This window comes from Ceratocystis lukuohia, assembly GCF_044167205.1.
Source record: "Ceratocystis lukuohia strain C4212 chromosome Unknown Supercontig1_pilon, whole genome shotgun sequence".
In the NCBI taxonomy this organism is placed as follows: Eukaryota; Fungi; Ascomycota; class Sordariomycetes; order Microascales; family Ceratocystidaceae; genus Ceratocystis; species Ceratocystis lukuohia.
This window is the reverse complement of record NW_027263520.1, coordinates 942,661-961,965: the sequence shown is the minus strand read 5'-3', so window position 1 is coordinate 961,965 and position 19,305 is coordinate 942,661. Positions and strand designations below refer to the sequence as shown.

Genomic DNA, 19,305 nt, shown 5'->3' with positions numbered 1-19,305 from the left:
ACCTAACTTAATAATAATAAGGGCTCCTCGTTCTCCCTTGCTTACCAGAAACAATCTTCTATGCTGCTTCCATGTTGTGTACGGTAGCAATCCCATCGTGACAAACGAAATTAAACAGCAAATAACATGGCATTATGCATGAAGTCTTCAGTATATCTCCGCTAGCCAAGTAAAAGTCCCACGTTTAGTGCACAGCTAAGCCGGACAATATAATGCCAACAAGGCCGAGTGGGCAGTGTTTTTTTCTCTTCTCGCAGTAGGAGGGAGGTCTGAGGGCCTGGTGGACTTTGTTGTTTTCGCCATGCAAATAAAATGCAGACGGCGAGGAACGACGCTATTGCTTTCGGTGTTTCCCCTAGGACATATCGCAATCTAATGCCGCTCGGTAGAATATTGGAAATCCGCCATAGAAGCTGGGCAAGAAAGGATGGAAGCCCCGGACGGAGGGCGAGGGGGGGAAGAGAATGTGCGATACAACAATACCGATGACGATGACGATGGCATGGCTATGGGTATGATGATGTCAGAAAGCAAGGGTTGGGTGGTTAACCCTGCGTACGTAGCAGCTACACGTCTGCTGTCTGTTGTCTGTTGTCTGTGTTGGTCTTCTTCTCTTTTTTGTTTTATTTTTTTCCTACACTTTTGAGCTTCGCTTTTCATTTTGCTTGTTTCCTTGCTGCCCATGGCCAATGATCAATGGGGGCGAATTGTGAAAGAAAAAGGAGAAGCCACAACAACATAGAGCCAAGTCCGTCAAGACTCAAGCAAGAGAGGATCCATCGTCACATTCACTATCCCTTTGGTATCCCTTCTCCCCCTGCCCTGCCCTCTACTCCATTTACACGCTGCACCCCCATCACACATCCATCACACGACCAATACTGAGCTGACGTGCTCTTGTCTTGCACTCTCCTTTCTCCTGGGACTTGACCAAAACTTGGCTCAAGATTAAGTCGAAACAACTGCCGGGCCCTGTTTTTGCCTCTCATGTCTCATACTCACTTCAAGGAGAGTTGCAGGCCACTCCAAAGCACGCCACTAAGAACTTTCTGGGCTTCTTGGTTCATCAGCAGAAGCAGTCGGCCCTAGTGCTTGCTTGGCGCTTGGCTGGACTTTCGCATTTAGCAAGTGAAGTGTGTGAGATTATACTATCCCGTATAGGCCCAAAAGTCTGCCTTGCTAATGAAGACGAGAGCTCATTTCAATGCAATAAAGTTAGGCTGGCAGTGCATTGAGCGGGATTCGTGGCGATTAAACTATTGACGGGAAGTTTGCCTGCAAGCACAGAGAACGGCGAGACGGGCCAGTTTAAGGTCAGTTTAAGTCCAGTCTTCTTGGCAGACACACATGCATGCATGCATGCATGCATATACACACACACACACACACACACGCACACATCCTGACAGAGTAAACAAAGGGAAATAGCTCCAAGTCAAGCAGCTATTAGAAAGCACAGTGAGCATCGTATCGTACGGCGATTTGTCCCAACAGGGCCCGAGGGAGTACCCTAAGGTAATAATGCCAAACCCTTGTGCATAACAGCTCCTCCTCTCCTTTGTCTCCTCGCCGACAGACCTGACTACAACACACGTCCTATAGCACGCAAGACGCATACTGCAAGTGTTTATACAGTGCAGGCAAACAACGCTAATTGCTACCAGGTATGTCTGCATGTACGTGCATGTACTAGCATGCGTGCTATAGACATTTCCCTTTGCCAGTCCCAATCTATCTCGCCCCAAACTACGCATCTCAGCCTCAGGGATTTGTTTATTTGGAGTCTCGTGAACAAAGACGTGATTGATGCAAGCCAGTTGAGGGCGAGTTGGAGACGACTCGGCCGAACGCCGATATAATGGCGCTAGAAATACCCACTCTGATACCAAAGACATGTCGTCTTTCTCTTTGGTGATCCTAGGGCTTGCTGCATATCAGACCGCTGGTCTGCACCAAGATAAAGAAGGAGGGAGGGGTGTCTAGATCCAGGGATCGTCCGGCCGGTCGATAGCAAAGCCCTCAACAAGAGCAAGAGCCAACACAAAAGAATATAAAAAAAAAAAAAAAAAAAACAGCCAATGCCTGCAATGCACACAATCTTGCAGTCACCGTCCTGACATGGATGAACACAAATTCAATCTTGTATTGCCCCATTGTACACGAGATGAAGAAGCAGGAAATAATGAACGCCTAATCCTCTCATCTTGTCTATGCATATTCCCATCTCATTTCGTATCCAGGGAACATAATAAAACTAGAGAACAACATCCCCGTCGTTTCTTGGTACTTTGCCATGGGGTAGGCTTTATTCTCTAGTGCAAAATCCTTTTCTTGCTCTCTGCTCACAAGTATTATGAGAGAGGCCTGTCTTATGCTAGGCCCCTTTGATCTTTAGGACAGATGATTAAGTTTGACAAAGCCCAAGCAGGCCAAGTTATGGATGAATTGTGGCTTGTGTATTATTGGCTTGCTAGCTCAAGGTACAAGAGCTATGACCCAGTGTTTGGTATTTGGTATCTCCTCTCAGTCCCCCCCTGGCGAGCTCTACGTCCTGCAATCAAGTTGAATAAAGGTTGTGATGATGGTGTGGGGGGGGGGGGGGGAGGGGAGGAGGAGGAGAGACCTAGAGTAGTGGGCCTCTTGGAGGCTTTTTTTTTTTTTTTTTTTTCATTGCGGCCGTAAGCACAAGGAAACGGGTTGAACCAACATCGATACACTCACCTAGATGGATCATGTTCCTGGAATATGCATTCAGAGAGACAGGGAGGGGGACTCTGTACTGCACATAATTTGGAATTGTGGATTGGGGTGTATAACCTCGAGGGCGACGTGGACATAACTGGATCCCAGCCAACGAATTTGTGCAGCGGTGTAGTGATGTGGCTTGATGCAAGGAAGCAGCAAGACGCAAGATGGAGTTTGCAAGAGGCTGGCTGGCCAAAGGGCTCCAAATCTGGCTGCTTTGCGGCACGATTGTGATGTATATGTGGTTGTAGTAGCTACAAGTTGGATTAGGTTCAAGTGTGAGAGAGAGAGAGAGACTGTGTGTATGTGTGTCTGTATGTGCACTACGATTCGCTAGGACTTGGCATGGGAAAAGAAAAGCTCTGTGAGCCCGCGTGCCAGACAATGTATAAAGGAAGACAAAGAGCAAAAAAAGTCTGGGGAGGGGAGGCACCAACAAAAAAGGAAGAAAAAGAAAGCATAAAGCACAAGCCAAGCAGCACAAGGCCAGCAAGCACAGAAGCACGAGCACAAAAAAGGCCAACGCCCGAGCGCGCCGCTCTCAATTGGGACCTACTTTCCTCTTTTCCTCTAGCTGTGGTTGATCAATTCGGCCATGTTTAATTCTGTTTATGCATGCCGCAAGCGAACAATGAGAGGATATGAGCATTGCATGCACGTGATGGCAGCAACAACACACCAGACTCACAAAGTTCCTCGAGAAACCCTAGCCATGAGGTGAGGGAACTAGGCGAGAAAAGAAGAGGAGGGAAAAAACAATGGACAAAAATAACACCGATATCTTCTCTTTCTGCTCCTCATGGCCACTGTGGTGATAGGTCAGATGTGCATGTCTCTAGTCTACGCCGTAATACGGGAAGTCTGTTCGGTATTGATTGGTTTCCTGGTGCCTCTTGTTTTCTTTTCTTTTCCCTCTTTCTCTTCCTCTTCCTCCTCCTCTTTGCCTCTGCCCCGTGTCTCCCCGATTTAATAATCTCGTCCGAAAGGAGGAAGAGGCGTATTGGCTCTGGGATTGGCTCTTGGAGTCTTCTGCTATAAGAGGCTCTACTATAACAACTTGACCTCTAAACTGCGGCCTGGAATTTGGCTATAACAAGCATCCGCTATAGGGCTCTTGTTGTCTCTCTTTCTCTCTCTCTCTCTCTCTCTCCCTTTTTGCGCGTAATTGCTGCTGCTTCTCCATAACTGTATCCTACTATAGTTCATCCACCCCCGCACGCCACTGGCATGGCAGCATGGAGAGCACTGATTTAGCTTTGTGGATAGTGGACTTGCACAGCAAGCTGTAGTTAGTGAGTGCACGCACATACCAAGACCTAGCGGTCCAGCCAGCCCTTAAGCCGCTTCCAGCTATGGTAGACGTATTGGCTGTGCATGTGTTTGTGCGAGTGTCTTCTTCTTTTTTTCTTTAGGCCCATTGCGTTTCACGACAAAGTGCCCGGCAGACTCGCTGCTCTCTGTGTCCATGAAACATGATTTTCCGGCTTATCTTGTGTCTTTCGGCGCTTTCGGACCACCCTCAGGAAACATTCGGCAAGACATACCGAATATGCAGGAAAATGTGAGACCTTCTGAGTCTTGTGCCGACTGTGTTTTAATCTCGACCGTTCTTCTCAACCCGTATCCATGTCATGGCCCCATGCGAACCAAACCCTGGGAGCCAGACTTTTGTGCTCTTTTTTTATCTCTTTTTGTATTTTTTCTTCTTCTATTTGTTTGCATGCGGGCGTCAGGGTACCCTTCGTTTTAGATATCTATCATGAAGCCTTACTTTTCTCACTTGCACCATGGGTGGGAAGGGCCAATCACAATGTGCCATCTTTCACCATGGCCGGCACGACACTCTACACCGCTTTGTTAGGCTTTATCAGAGACAGCCATTTCGGTTGAAAGGCGAGCCACTAGGGCTCAGGGTTTCCCTGGCTTGTCAAGATGCTCGCGACTTGCTGTGTTCAGCAAAGGATAGGACAGACAGAAAGCATAGGTAGGGGAAAGAAGAACGGCGGCAGTCGGCGACGGTGCTCACGTCAATCAAGATTAAGCTTCTACAAGCAGCAGAAAGCTCGAGCTTGAAAAGCGACGAGTAGGCCGGTGTCTGTCGCAGTCTGCGCGAATAAGACGGGCAGTCAAGACAACAGGAAACATTGGTGGCTACGAAGCTTTCATAAGCAGGCTTGGCAGTGTCGTCGCCATCTGAAAACCTCAGTGTGGACAGGAAGGCGTTGGGTTGGGATATGCAATCTTTGTTTCTTGGCTCCATGCCTTTTTTTTTTTTTTTTTTTCTTTTCTCTTTCTTTTCTCCCCTCCTCTCCTCTCTTTTCGGGATCTCTTTTTATCTCATTATTTTATGTTCCCCATGCTATTTTGCTTGTCTCCTTGCAACGTGAAACCAACATCAGATTCAGTTGGCCCCTCGCTATGTTGCCTGCTACTTCTCTAGTTATCTCTTTAGAATATTGCTGCTGCTTTTGCTATTGCAGGAAGGCACTTCGGGTCGCCTAAGCCGAAGAAGAAGCTCACTAGTCTTGAGCATCTCTTAAACGCCGCTGCTCGTTAAGAAAAGAAGGGAAATGATCTGGCTTTCTCACACATGTACCAAAGAGAGACGCTAGAAGATCGGTATTAAATCTTGTACCAGAGAAAAGCAACAGCACGCAGCACGCAGCACACACCACACAGCATCATCAGTGCTTACGTGGAGAAAATCGCTCCAGACGGCGATTTTTAGACCACAGACGTCTGTCTCCGTTTTACCTGATGCAAAAGGCAAAAAGACTGCACATGTGAGCATGGCATGGGAGCTTGGAGTCACTTACACACCCACCCCACTACACTACGACCATCACAACCCACATTTTCATGCTGAGCCTGCCTATCTCCATCCCTCCCTTGTGCCCTTGGCCGGATTGGAATCTCGAGTGGAGAATAAAGAAGCAAATTGCAGTTGATCTATCTGGGTTTAGGATAGTGGCACGAGGGAAAGACTAGCTCGCAAGGAAGAAAAAGAAAGAGATAAAAGATGCTGGAAATGACCAGATAGGATAGCCAGTGAGTGTATCCAAGAATAGGACATTCAAAACGTGTCGGAAATTACCTTTCGTCTATGATTCGTTGTTGTCTCCTTCTCTGCTCCCAAAATCCCAGGATTTGTTCTACAGTCGTTCTTTTTACATTCTCTTGTTATCTCCATCTCCCCCTAGTCCTCTAGCTTTTATGTGACTGAGACATAGAATGTTTGGAAGTCTTGGCAATGGGTCTCGTCGTCCTTTTCTTTTATTTTATTTTCTTCTTCTTCTTCCTTATTGTTTCCTTGTCTTGTCTTGTCTTGTCCGCTCATCGGCGGTCCCATGCACACACGCGTCTGAGGAAGGGGAGTTCGTCACTTCGTGTTGATGCGGGGAGAGGTTTCATGCCTGCTTGCTGGTGCTCGTCAACGTTTTCTCAAGCCAGTCCCGTAATTTATAGTGTGTATAGCACACATGGGGAGTACAGCCTGCTTGAAACATGGAGAGCAACAGTTTGTGGCAATGTTCAAACCCTAACGTCCTCGAGGAATGAATGCTATTGGGTAATTACCCTAGACGCTCTTTCCTTTTGCCTTCTCTCTTTCTCGAGCGAGTTCGGAACATGCCGTTTTACAGGAGCCCGAGTCCGCCAGCTGCCAGGCCATCCACTGGCGGTCTGCGGCCAGCTGTAGGGCCACGCAGAACGGACCCGGAGCAGCAAAAGAGTGATGGAGTGATTGACCTTATCCTGCCCTACCGCGCCCACCCTAATGCAGCATGAAACATTACCGAGATGCATGCCGTCAAAGAAGCCTTGCATGTGTTTCTCTTGCTCTTTTGTGTGTTGCTAGCTAAGGCCACAAGTGGAGAATCCTAGTTTGTACCAAAAAGTCATAACTTGCTACAAACTTGTGGATCAAGCAAAGAAGCAAGGTCCTCAAGGAAGCAAGCATAAAAGCCCTGACAAAGAGACGATTCCCTGTCATTTGTTCCATTATGGCATGCCCTCCCCTGTCCCCTCCCTTGTATGGGTAGAGGGCTGGAGGGCTGGAGGGTTGGAGGGTTGGAGAACACTACGACATAAACAAGGGTCAGGGTGTGATTATCGAACGATAGCGCCAGCCTAGGCCTTGGGTAGACCGCAGGCATGAGGCTTGGTGGATAGGTAGAACCCCGCAAACACGACATGGCAAAGTCGTGGCTAGTGTGGGAAGAAGGGCCAGCCAAGAGGCACACGGACGGCCTATGTTTTCAGTCTGAGCCAGGGCAGATCCTTGTCCTGTTATTTTACACGAGTGCCTGGTATCTTGATCAGAGGCACGAAGGTAGGTCGATAGATTGGGATTGTCCCAGAGCATAGTCGTCATGGCCCACAATAAAAGAGGCAAAGAAAGAGAAAAGAGACGGAGGGAGGGGGAGACAGAGCAGCTCCTCCCAAATGGCTGATTGCGTGCCTCCTCGGAACTTGCATGGTGTCGTTATCCGAGCCTGCGGCCGTCAAACACGGTTCTTGGCAATCCTGGTACGATTGTATGTGGCTCACTAGGCCTTCCCAACCATAGCCATTCTCAATCAATGAGAGGCGGAGGCAAGAGTTGGCTGGCTGGTTCCATAGCTTGATCTTGGTGATTGATGATGTGCCCCCTTCCCTTCCCTCTCCTCACCCCTTTAGTATTCTATACTTGCCAAGTCCGCAGCTCATCTTTGCCCATTCATTCTAGAACTGTTCTGCTAGGTATTTTAGCAGTGAAAAGTAGTAGTGTAGTACATCTACTACCCAGAGCACAGCCGAGTAAGCAAGAGTCCGCTCAACCCGGGGCTTTGGGTAAGCGTAAAGCGTGTAATGGGATAGGGGAGCTGATGACAGTGAGTCCTTCTGGGCTCGCCCAGCAAGAGTAAGTAGCCAGGAAAGCAGCACCATGTTCGTGGTGTACTAGCAGGTTTCACACCAGCAGCTAGATCAAATCAGACAAGAGCCCCCTGAGCCTTGAGACTGGCAACAAGACAAAGGCAGGGAGAATGCTAGTTTCAACAGCCTTTTTTTTATATTTTCTTTCTTTCCCCTCTCCTTGTTGAATCCGTTTTATCGGTTCCTACGGAGAGAGGGCAGCAAGGGGGGGGCTTCTCACTCAGTCCACAGGGCGGCGAGTTGAGCCCAGCCCATTCAATCAGTCACTTTTAGTTTTGTTGTTGTAGGCCTAGCCAGGATCACAGCAACAGGCTAAACCAGGATAGGCCGAAATATGGGCTAATAGTCGAGGGGTATGGGAGGGGGGGGGTCGGAGAAACAAGTTTAGCCCATTTATTTTTAGCTCTAGAGATAGGAAATGCAGGCAAAATAGACAGAGGAGAACAGGAGGGCGAGCAATAGCGCCTGGCCCGTCCAAAACCCGGGCTAGACAGAGGAAGGAAAATGGGCTGCAAGCAAGAGAAGAGGACCCTGAGGGGGATAGAAAACCTAATCCCAAAACAGATAGCCCGATAAAGGCAAAGGCAGGGAGCGGGCTGGGCTGCTCGGCGAGAAGAACAGCCACCCAGGACACACTTTCTTTTTGTTCTTGCAAGAAAGAAAAATTCAACCAAATTAAACGAAAACGGGCTTGTTTTGTTGCCATAAGCCTGCAGCCTGCATATGAAACCAGTATTCCCCGACGATGGGTGGTGAGCGATAGCAGCATGGTTCGAGTCATGCAATATGATGCTATCACAGCACATGGCATGGCTGTGCCGCCTCAACTGGCCCACCTTCTATCCAAGTCATGGGCCTATGGCTCTGGCCGATCTGGTCTAGATGGCTCTGCTAATTCGCGTTTCATGAGATCTGCCGCTTTGGGGCTCCTGTAATAAGTCGATCGGCCTTGTAGTGCTACTTGGTAGCTTGGCTAAGATGCTGAAGATCGAAGCAGACTTACATTAGGCCTAGAGGCACTTTTTTTTATTTATTTTCTTCCTTCTTTCTTGTGGTCTATTTTCTCTACTAGGCCCTACTTGGCATGTAAAAGAGAAGATCAAGAGGCTTTCAGCATGTTCGTTTGGGGTTCTTTGCAGCTCTAATGACCTCTCTCCCCACCGCTTTTCCTTAGGCTGAAAATGGGCAAGCTATCTATCCTCTCCCCTGTTCATGGCCCCCTCCTCCTCTTTGACTTGTAACTAAACTCGGTAAAGGCCAAGCCCAGAAGGCAACTATTCGAATACATTGCCCTTTATCTCGAGCCGGTTGGTTTGGCGCAGGACCATGAAAGGATGAACCCGCGCGGGCTTATAGAGAGAGATCTTGGCATGGTGCTCCTCAAGATGTCGTTTTTATATTAGAATTCCATTTCAACTCTAGCTTCTCTGCAAATGGCGAGAGGGTGGTTGGTAGCATTGTCCATTTTACTTTAGCAGCGATAAAGCCTGTTGGCTATTTAGAGGTGGGATATCATGCCCGTACATACGCTCACACTAACACTAGAACTACGGCGGGGGGGGGGGATGGCGTGCATCGGTAGTTTGTCTATTTTGCGGAGGCCGGCGAACAATCATGCGACAGTATTAGCCAACCAGGTGGCGAGCTTTGTTCATGTGGGCTGTAGCACATTCATCCCATATTACGCCATATCCCCTTGATGCAAAAACCAGTGTCTGTCTGTCTGTCTGTCTTTGATTGTATGTTTGAAACATTGTCAAAGACCTGCCTTGGCCGGCGCGGCCAGCAATAGACAGCCAGCTACAGCAAGCCATCCGAAGCCTGAGAGGCTCAGAAGCATCCGTCAATGCCGTGTTGGCTTGGTTGGCTGACATTGACATGACATGTTGACGTGTTTTCTTTTGCGTATTCCTTGCTTGAACTTTTCTCTACAGCGCATTAAGCATTAAACCGCTCAACATCCTGCGGAGGTGGATTCTGACGAACTTGCATCCGGTCTGATATGCGTATCTTTGCACATCAAACGTTAACTAATCTGCTGGATATGCCCTCAACCGGAAAAATCAGGGAGCGACCATTGCCGAAGCCCGCCCGCCGTCTCTCTTGTGCATTCTGACTTGTTCTTTTTTGGCGCAAGACCGGCAAGCTGGTCGTGCACTCGGGTCGTTTGCAAAACCGAGACCATGGGGGAGGGTAGAAAGAAGAAAAAGGCATAGTACATAGTAGAGGACAGGCGAAAGCCAGGTTAGTGGGTGGCCTTATCACAAGCCTGTGATTCAATATCGACGCAACTGGTTTCATTTCCCTAGGGACTGGTCACAAGCGCGACTAACAAGTCATGAATATTGGGGGGGGGGGGGTTGTGTACTATGCTTGGGATACCTGAATCAGCAAAGCCCTCGCCAAGCCTGCTACCAGGCCCAAAAAGGCATAGCTACGACCTTCATTCTGAGGTGCCTCAAGACCCAGAATCCCAGAATCCCAGAAACCTCAGAAATCCCAGCAAACTCCAGTGTTTCAACTGCGTGTTGCTAGTATATCCGGAGGCGCTATAGCCATTATAAGCCGCTATAGGTCTTGTGTTGGCAATCAAAGGCGTAGTAGCAGAGAGGCAAGAAAGGCAAGCAAGCCAGCAGGATTTAGGTCGAGGCCTTTTTTATTTTATTTTTCTTTTCTTTATTCCGAGACTGGGTAAGAAGAGCTGATTGAAATGGCTAATGGCTTTGGGGCCTATAAAAATGCAATTAAACAAGAGCGAGTGTAAAGTCGACCGAGATGCAGGTGATTCAAGTATATCACACAGCGGCCGCTGAGGCAAAAGATGAGAGGAATCAATGGGGAAGAAGAGGGGAAGACAAAAGAAAAGAAAAAAAAAGAAGGAAAAAGAAGGAAAAAGAAAGAAAAAGAAAAAAAAGAAGAAAAAAAAAAGAAGAAAAAAGAAAGAAGAAAGAAGAAAAAAGAAAAAAAAAGAAAAAGAAAAAGAAAAAAAAAGGACAAAAAAAAGGACAAAAAAAGGACAAAAAAAAGGACAAAAAAGGACAAAAAAAAAGACAAAAAAAAGGACAAAAAACTACACTCTCTCTATAACTTACACTGTTTACTGTGCACCACGCTGCGCTCTATGCTCCAGATGCCCCCCGCTCTCTGCTCTCTACACCGCACCCCCAGTACTACCTACGCCCATAGTAATAGAGCCGCTATATGTATTCCTCCCTCAGGAAACAGCCTCGAAAATGAGGCCTTTTTTTCATTTCATCTTCTTCTCTCCGTCTAGCAAGCCCATTGCAATATCGGCCTTTCCACTTCTCCAACTCAAAAGTTCTTTGTTTATGCACAACATGCCCATGATAGACTTCTCATTACCCTTGGATTTTACTATAGGTTTTCCTTACAATACAGAAACTCAAACTTACGCCCGCTGTCATATTAAGCCCGCTCCTCTTGCATCCTCCTTCTCCCCTTCCTCCCCCCCCTCATGGAGTCCCACTCTGCCACATTGATACGAAATCCAGTGAAACTTATCAGGGTGCATCTGCCGAGCCCTTGCTCTTGTCTGGTCACAGTCAGACGTACACAATAAGCCCCTCTGCTTCTCCTGTTCTCCTGTTTTCCGCCTCCCCTCTTCCCTCACTCTCCTTCCTCTCTCTGCCTTCCTCTGAAAGGCCCGCCCGGGATAGCCTGTCCAGACAAGAGCGAATGACTTTTGCTTTCCCTCCTCTTCTCTTCTCTTTTCCACCTCTACAGCATATAGACAGGACCCAAAAGAGCAGAGAAAAGAAAGCCAATCGCAATTTGCCAAATACGCGGTTGCAGGAAGAAGAAGAGCTCCTCCATCCCAAGATTTACACTATCCGCCCCCTCTTTTTGTCCTTGGTTCCAGACCATCGGTGCCTCGTGAAGCCTCCCTCAGCAGGAAAAGGCGCACTTGGAGCGGGCCAGGGCTACTTCGTCTCCAGATCATAACCCTTCCAGCCCGGATTCTAGTCCAGAGGCCGTAAAGATGGACTCGTAGCTTAATTCCGGGGCCTTGCCTGAGCCAGCTCCTATCCCCTCCCCTCCCAGCGAGTTCAGCAGAAACCCGCCTTCGGCTGTGCGTGCACAACACAAATAAATATGCTGCACGTCAGCTTCTGTCCTTTGTCTTTGTGCGCCTACCCGCAATGCATTGTTTGTGCGCATGAAAGCCCCGAACGGTCTAAGCATAAAATAGACGTTCCTTATGCAGCACAGGCACAGTTCACAGCGAAAGCTTGGGCGTTTTTTGTTTTTTTCGTTCTTGTGCTCGCCTCACTAGCTAAAGCCCCCCAGGCGGCGGCTATTGGAACTCGAATAGCAGTAACCCTAAAGTCTGTGCTCTCGCCTCATTCCGAGAGATGCTTTTGGATTTGGGAAAGGCTGGGAACTATGACATGGGATGGGATGGAAAACATGGCTACGAGCTTGGAGACAAGGGGAGCCGAGCCAACTCTCTTTTGCTGGCCGCCAGCCAGCCAGCCAGGCTTCGTTAGCTTACACAACACTGTTGAAAGAAGATTAGCCCTGTCTGGTCTGAAATTGGGGGTTTTCTTCTTCCTTTCTCCTTCCTTTGCTGGCAAGTACGTACTCTGCAGAGAGCCTAGTCAACCTATGGGTTCCATGTCTTGCGCTCGCTCTTCTCCCTCTCTCTTTTCTCTCTCTCTTGCTCTCTCTCTCAAGTGACTCAAGGCCCAAGGCTCAAGGCCCAGCAGGGATATAACACACCAGCACATCTCCAGGCCTTCCTTCGCTAGCAGCAGAAGCCCATCCAAGAAGCCACCACATCCCTTCTTCCACACCGCACTATTGAAACACGTTCATGCAAGATGACAGAAGTATTTGCCCAAGCAGCCCTAAGTCTAAGTGGCTCCAAGTTAGTCCCAGTCAGAAAATATTGCGTGACAGGATGGCATGACACCACCGGCATGAATGGCAAAAGAAGGCGTCGTAATATACAGCCCACCCCCATCGTGACATGGGGCATGTCAGGCTTTTGCACCCATGCTATCTATCTCTGCTCTCTGCTGCCTTTGGCGATATTTTAGTACGGCTCAACTCGCCCGTCCACCAACAGAACCGCCGGCTGGGATTGGCTCCTTTTACGAGCCACAGTAGTAATAGGGCTAACAGAGGCTAGTCCGGTAAGATTACTGTATCAATAGCCTCCCAAACTATACTTCTGGCCATGTTCCAGAACGCAGAACGGAACTACTGAGGGCATCGAAAGACTTGGCCGCTCAATACATGGCCTACCTGGGCTAGCCCAGCACCAGGACGGCTGAGTCAGCGGTGGAGAAAGGTCTTGTAGAGAAGGAGGGGGGAGACGGCGCATGAAAAAAAAAAAAAAAAAAAAAAAAAAAAGAGAAATTAAAATTAAAACAACGCTTTTCTAGCCTCCAATGTGGTGTTGAGATTGGCGAAATTGAAAGGCAAGAGCTAGCCTTCAACGGGCGTTTCTTGAGTATTAGAGCTATGAAAATCAGACATGCTTTTCAGCTACAGTAGGCCAGCCCAGCTCTTTGGGTACTTTTACAGCAAGGATAAGTTATATCGTGTAAGCCAACCCTAAGAGCGACGGGTGGTCTATACTCTAACCCTAGTGTTACTGCCCCTCCTCCTCCTACTCTCTCTCCCCCTCCTCTCTCTCCATCTCCCCCTCCTTATATCCTTTTAGCACGGATACTTAGGCTTAGTGCGGCGCTGAGCTTTACCGTCTGCAAGCACCAGCTGAGTAGGGAGAGAAAAAAAAAAAAAAAAAGAACATTCCTTTCCCTTTCCCTACCCTTACTACGACCAACTAGTCTGTTTCTGGCTGTCGCTCTCTTGCCAGGCTAGTGCTGGCGCTACTCTCTTTCACCTTCTCCCTTGACAATATCGCCCCTCCCGCGATACCCGTGAGACTAAGGCTGGCTGTATAGAAGCTCCATTACATCTGATTGGAGGGGCTATACAGCGTGCTGTGCAGTATAGAGCATGGTGGGGCTAGAGCGGACCTACTAGGACGCACTGGAGAAGCCGGCTTGCTGGACTAGGCAATGTCTTTCTTACCTTGTCCTTTTTGGCCTTGCTATCGTTGCAGCTCCATTAACTTGTCTCCCCTCTAGATCTCAGGATTCTGATCTATGTCTATTAAGCCTCAGGCCAGCGGCCACGCTAAGCAGCAGACACTAGACCGGCACCAGCTCATCAAGTCTCAAAGTCAAAGAAAGCAAGAAAGGGCAGTGCTGTAGTCCATACACCACTACTAGCAGAGGCTAGATCGAGGCCTGCTCGGCACGCCGCCCGACAGGGCAGGCCGGGATCGTCAACGCACTCTGAACTGAAAGAAACTAGGGGGTAATAATACAGCAAAGTAGGTCAGACTAGGATGCAGGACGAGTGACAACTTGTTGTCGTCACAAGTTCCACTTCTCATATTTTTCTTCTCCTCTATGTGCATAATAATGTCTTGTGTGTACAAATCCTAGTAGCAAGGGCAAGGGCAAGGGCACTTGAAAAATAAAAACGAAAAGAGTAAACATGGTCCATTTTCGGCGGGCTAGAGCAGCTGAATCTATTTGGAATTGGCAGGCTTCAGTAGGCTTGGAGATCTAGAGCAGAGAAAGACACAAAAGCGAAAACAACAACAACAACAACAACAAAAACAAGGTCTAGAGCTGTTTGATGGTTGTGGGAGGGAGGAGAAGCACAAAGAAAAAAAAAAAACCCCCTCCCCAAGTTGAACAATCCCACACAAGCCATACCCTCTTTGTCACCCCGTATCATTTGTCTTCCCTCATCCTCATTTTCCCCCCCCATTCACGAAAGCCTTGCCTTGTCTTGACCTTTGATTGGGACTCCGGTAATCAATCTCTGGGGCACATAGCCGTATTCGTCATCCACCGGCTCGGTATACTCCGGTGCCTCTTGGTACATAAACCCTCTCAGAGTCTCAATGTTGGCAAACCCCAGCTTCAACAGGCCCCAGAGCACCAGGTCAATGGGCGACCGGGGCATGTGCTTGGTGCTCAGGGTCGCATGCTTACCGGCAAATCTGTGCTTGGCCACAAGGGAAATAAGCTCGTCAAGCGCGCCAACCAGCGGGATGCCCATCACCACAGCAAAAGCCGTGGGAAGCTTGAAGCCCCAGGAGCAGAGCGAGATGGTAGAGGATATCGGCAGTGACGTAGCATATGCCAGCGAGTTGTACCTCCTGCCTAGAAAATAAAAGACCTTAAGCTGTACCCGCACCCAAATGAACGTGTCCAAAAGGGCCACTGACATCAAGTACGGCACTGGGTCTTTGTTATACCACGACAGGCCCTCTAGCAAGGGGCGTGCTACGGCCATAAGCTGGTACGCAGCCCTTGAAGTTGGCGGGTGTCCTCTGCGTAGGGGCTTGGTGATGAGCAGGCTACACCAGCCCCAGAAAATGCAGGCCCCGATTTCTGGCAGGGTGACGGCGTTGGCTATCAGCCCCATACGACGCAGTTCGAAGAAGGCTAGCTGCACCATGCCATGGACGATATGCATGGGAAGCAACAGCGAGACCCTGCGAGAGCGCTTGAAGGCCTTCGAGTACTGCGGCACGCCCGTTTGCACGCGATTGCTCAGCGCCACTACGTACACGACAAGGCGGAGAATCGGCCAGATGTTTGCCCAGGTCAAAGATGCATGGGTATCTGCAGTGAGGAACCCGCTGGGAATGGACGGCTGGCGAAGTGCTTGAGGCCAAGGTATTTCGGTCCACAAAGAGGCCGTGCGGTGGGAAAACATTTTGACAAGCGGGTGATTTTTGAAGCGAAAACGGAGGAGATGGTAGTGAAGATGAAGATGCAGAGATTGGCAAAGTGCTTGGCTCTGGCCTGAGTATATTGTAGCTGGCTTCTGGGGACGCTGCGATACTTAAGTCTGGTAGTCTTGGACTGTCCTGTGGAAGCATCTTGTTCATCTTGGGAGCTATTGCCATAGAAAATCTACCTATCAGCCCCGCTCAATTACAATTTGAGTCACGACTCAAAAACTCGACGGACATAATCCCTTGAACCCCCCCATAAACCCCGATGCGGAGGCACGGTCGAGCTGACCTGTCAGATGGGTGTTGAGAAGATGTCATAGTGTTATCTCTACATAGCCCGAGTGGTATACAGCACCTTCAGCTCGTTGCTCTTTGCGTATGAAAACTGAAAACTGACTCTCCCCCCCCCCCCCCCCCTCCCGATCGTCTCTGCCCGCTTTTGCTTAATTGTCTCGTGGATGAACTGTAATATGAACTTGCCGGGGAGCCGAGCGAGCGCGGATGGGGGCAGTCGTTATCGATAGAAGAAATCAACCCGCATCCAATGCATCAACAGGGTAAAGCTGACGTGATGGCGCAGTGCAGTCTGGGGCGGGGGGAGGTGGGGAATGAAATGTGAAATGATAGAACTCTTAGACCTGAGACCTAGCTGCAAAGCTAGAGGCTACAAGACACTGTCCACGGCGCTTTGCAAGCTAACTCAAGTTGTAATCAAACCTCCGGTTTGATACCGACTTTACCGCCGAATATGCCATCCGTCAAACGCCACAAGCCAATTTACCCTCCAGGTGGGATGGGATGGCATGGGATGGCTATGGCCATCATGATTTCAAAACAAGTCAAGTAAAGGCCATGTCAAACCCCAACTCCCTCCTCCTGCCCAGCTGCCGCAATTCAGGGACAAGCCAGGACTTCCACATGCAAGGGACACTCCCTGCTTGGCTGCTGCTTGGAACAGATCTATGATAAAGACTGCCTACTCAAAAAAACTGACCTCGTTCTTCTCGATTTGGTATAGCGGTGTCGGGTCCCTCTTCATGTCTGTGTGCTCAAGTCTGCGCCTATAATGCAACCTTGATTGTTGTTCTCCCGCGCGCGCGCGATGAATGATGGCGACAATGAAACATCCTGGCTGGCCCTGCCCTCAAGGCAAGCCTGCCAAGCCAAAAAGAACTACTAACCTTGACTAGCAAGGGAGCCCGGTGAGAAGGAAGTTGAAGCGGCCTGCATTTTTCGGCCTGGGAGGGATCTTGTGGAAAATGTGAAATCTTGCTAGTCAGGCCATTTCTCAATACAATACCACGCTGCCTGTTTTATTCTCTTTTTATTCTACCGTTGGGGACTCTCGACCCTGGCTTGGCCTTCAAACAGCGGTCGGACTTTTTGTTATCCGACCCAGCAACACCAGCACTAGCACTACCAACCAAACCAAGTATACGCCCCTTCCACCTTGGGGGGGGGGGGGGGTAGGTATTTCTTTTCTTTTTCTTTTTCTGCACTTTTTTCTTTTTCCACGCCTTCTTCTCTTCCCCTCCCTTGTCATACAATTGACCGAAGCCTCTGTGCACCAGGAACAACAACAAAAGGATTCACTACCTCCTCAGTTGCCTCACCGTATGGCTCTTCTCGGCGGCTTGGGCTTGTAACCGTTATCATGGGCGCCGGTGAGACTTTCAAAGGCCAAGTAGCGGGCGCTGGAGGGCTGGTAAACCAATGGGTCAAATCTGAAGGATGTCTTTATCGGGGTCGTGGAAGGGCTGGGGTCGGCCGTCCTGCCTTGCCCCTGGAAAGTAGCTGCCTGTTTGCTGCTGTAGAGTCGCAAAACTAGCATCCACATGCAGCAGGCTATCACGAAGAGGTGGTAAGGACCTCTTCTCCTCTCCCTCCTGGCCATGCTATCGCCACTTTGTGTCCCATAGTAAAGTGGAGCAATAGAGAGAGCTGAATGCTGGCTATGAGCGCGGCAAGAACATAACGAAAGCTATGAATCAACGGAGTTAACACAGGATAACATGAAAGTGGCGTCTATCACAGCACGCACGAGACGGCGCGAGAATGACAGATACGTCAAATACGGAAGTTGCCCGTTATCAAAATATAGCCGACTTCGTTTGTCAAGTGTCGAGTCCGAGTCCACTCCACCCGAGGCAATTGCAGATTTCTATTATGTCATCACGTGCTCTCCGGAGATAACGTGCTCTTTACGCCCGATATTTTTACTCAAAAGATATGAAGAAAAGAGGGCATAACAATGCACGCCAATTATTTGCAAACTATTTGCCAATCTTAGTTCGTCTATCATGGAGATAAAGCAAACGAACGGGAAACAACGGACTTTCCACTACCACGTTCCCTCCGGTTTCTGCCTTTCCAGAAGCCCCATTCTAGGGAGAAAAAGGCCCCTGGAGAAGCTTCGGCCTATTGCAGTGCGGCGGCGTGTCTTCCTCCTCTCTTGGGCTTCTGTATTTCGCCCTACAGACTCAGCGGAGACTAGGGGCTCATTGTAAGCTCGGCCATTTGCAAAAAAAAAAAAAAAAAAACAATAGAGAAGAGAACGGTAGGCCTCTGTGAGCGGGGCCCCTGCTCTTATTGTTCGTTCCTTCGCCATGTTATGTATCTCTGCTATAGCTCGCCCGGCTGCTGCGATATGATTTGATGGCTTTACAAATAACTTGCGAGACTTAGACCTGAGACGAGTCTGAGATTCGTTTCGGTGGGCTAACATAATCTGATGGCTCCAAACCCGGAGTAACTGAAGGCGATGGGGGAGGGGGAGGGGGAGGGGCTCACACAGCTAGCCACTAACACACAATACCCACCCTAGGAGCGCCCTTCTTTTTGCCTTGCCAGCCAAAGCCAGTGAGTCCTTTTTTCATTTTCCTTTTAGTTTCCCTTTTTCTCTTCTTTTCCTCTTGCAGGCATCGCTTGGATGCAAGTAATGGGAACGTCGCTGGCTATCTATCTGTATGTGCTATACTTTGCTGTGTGTCTGTTGCCTGAACAAACCACTAAATTGTGTGCACGTGCAATCATGCATATGCTGGTTGGGTCGGAGGGTTGATTACACTGCATAACAATGGAGCCAATATGTACATTGCCATCTCATCTCGTCTATGGTCCTTCTAGAAGATTTTCCTACTAGGCCAAGGTTTCGTTGCCTTGCCTTGCCCGGCCTGGTGCTTGTCGAGATTACCCGCAGTGCAAATCTGGTGCTTGGTAGACGCCTCTCAGTTTTTTTTCCCTTCCTTCTTGTCTCCTACGCCATCGAGGAGGAGAGTAGGTTAGAAGAAGCGGTCAAGGAGAGCGTGCGGGGTTACTCAAGAAAACGGTAGCCCACTTCCTGCTTGCTTCCTGTCTCCCCTCCTCCTCCGCCCCTCCCCAGAGTTAAGGTGTCTTGGCCTCTCCTCTCCTCTCCTCTTCTTGTTCTTTTGCGCTTGAGCATGCCCTTGCAACGGGTTGTCTGATGAGTCCAGTCTAGCTTAAAGATGCCAAACTTGGAATATCATACAGATCTTTTTTTTCTTTTTGAGAAGAGATAAAGCGAAGAGGAGAGAGGAGGGCGGGGGGGGGGGGGGGGCTAATATCCAGGATGAAGAGAAGCCAAGGAAACAATAACTGTTCTCAGGTGTCTCGAACACTCACTTCCCCATACTGGCTTGGGATTCTGTGGGCCAGCCACACATGCAGGACTCGTTGTGCCAGCCTCTTTGTGCATAACCACAGACCGCAGTTCTCAGGCCAAAGATAGAAACGTAATGACTAGGTTGTAGAGCCAACCGTACCCAAGTACATGTATACATGTGTACATCTGCATTTGCGCATGTATGTTCGCGTGTACATGTCCTGGTCATTTT

At 49.1% G+C, this 19,305-nt stretch overlaps 1 protein-coding gene across 1 annotated transcript; it reads right to left on the bottom strand.

Annotated features, from left to right (window-relative positions):
• Positions 1–14,472: 14,472 nt before the first annotated feature.
• Positions 14,473–15,429, bottom strand: HOO65_010244 (uncharacterized protein; the record flags this gene model as incomplete). The annotated part of the gene is made up of 1 exon (XM_070999675.1): positions 14,473–15,429. The coding sequence occupies one exon, from the start codon at positions 15,427–15,429 to the stop codon at positions 14,473–14,475; it is 957 nt and encodes a 318-aa protein (XP_070862066.1).
• Between the last annotated feature and the right edge of the window lie 3,876 nt (positions 15,430–19,305).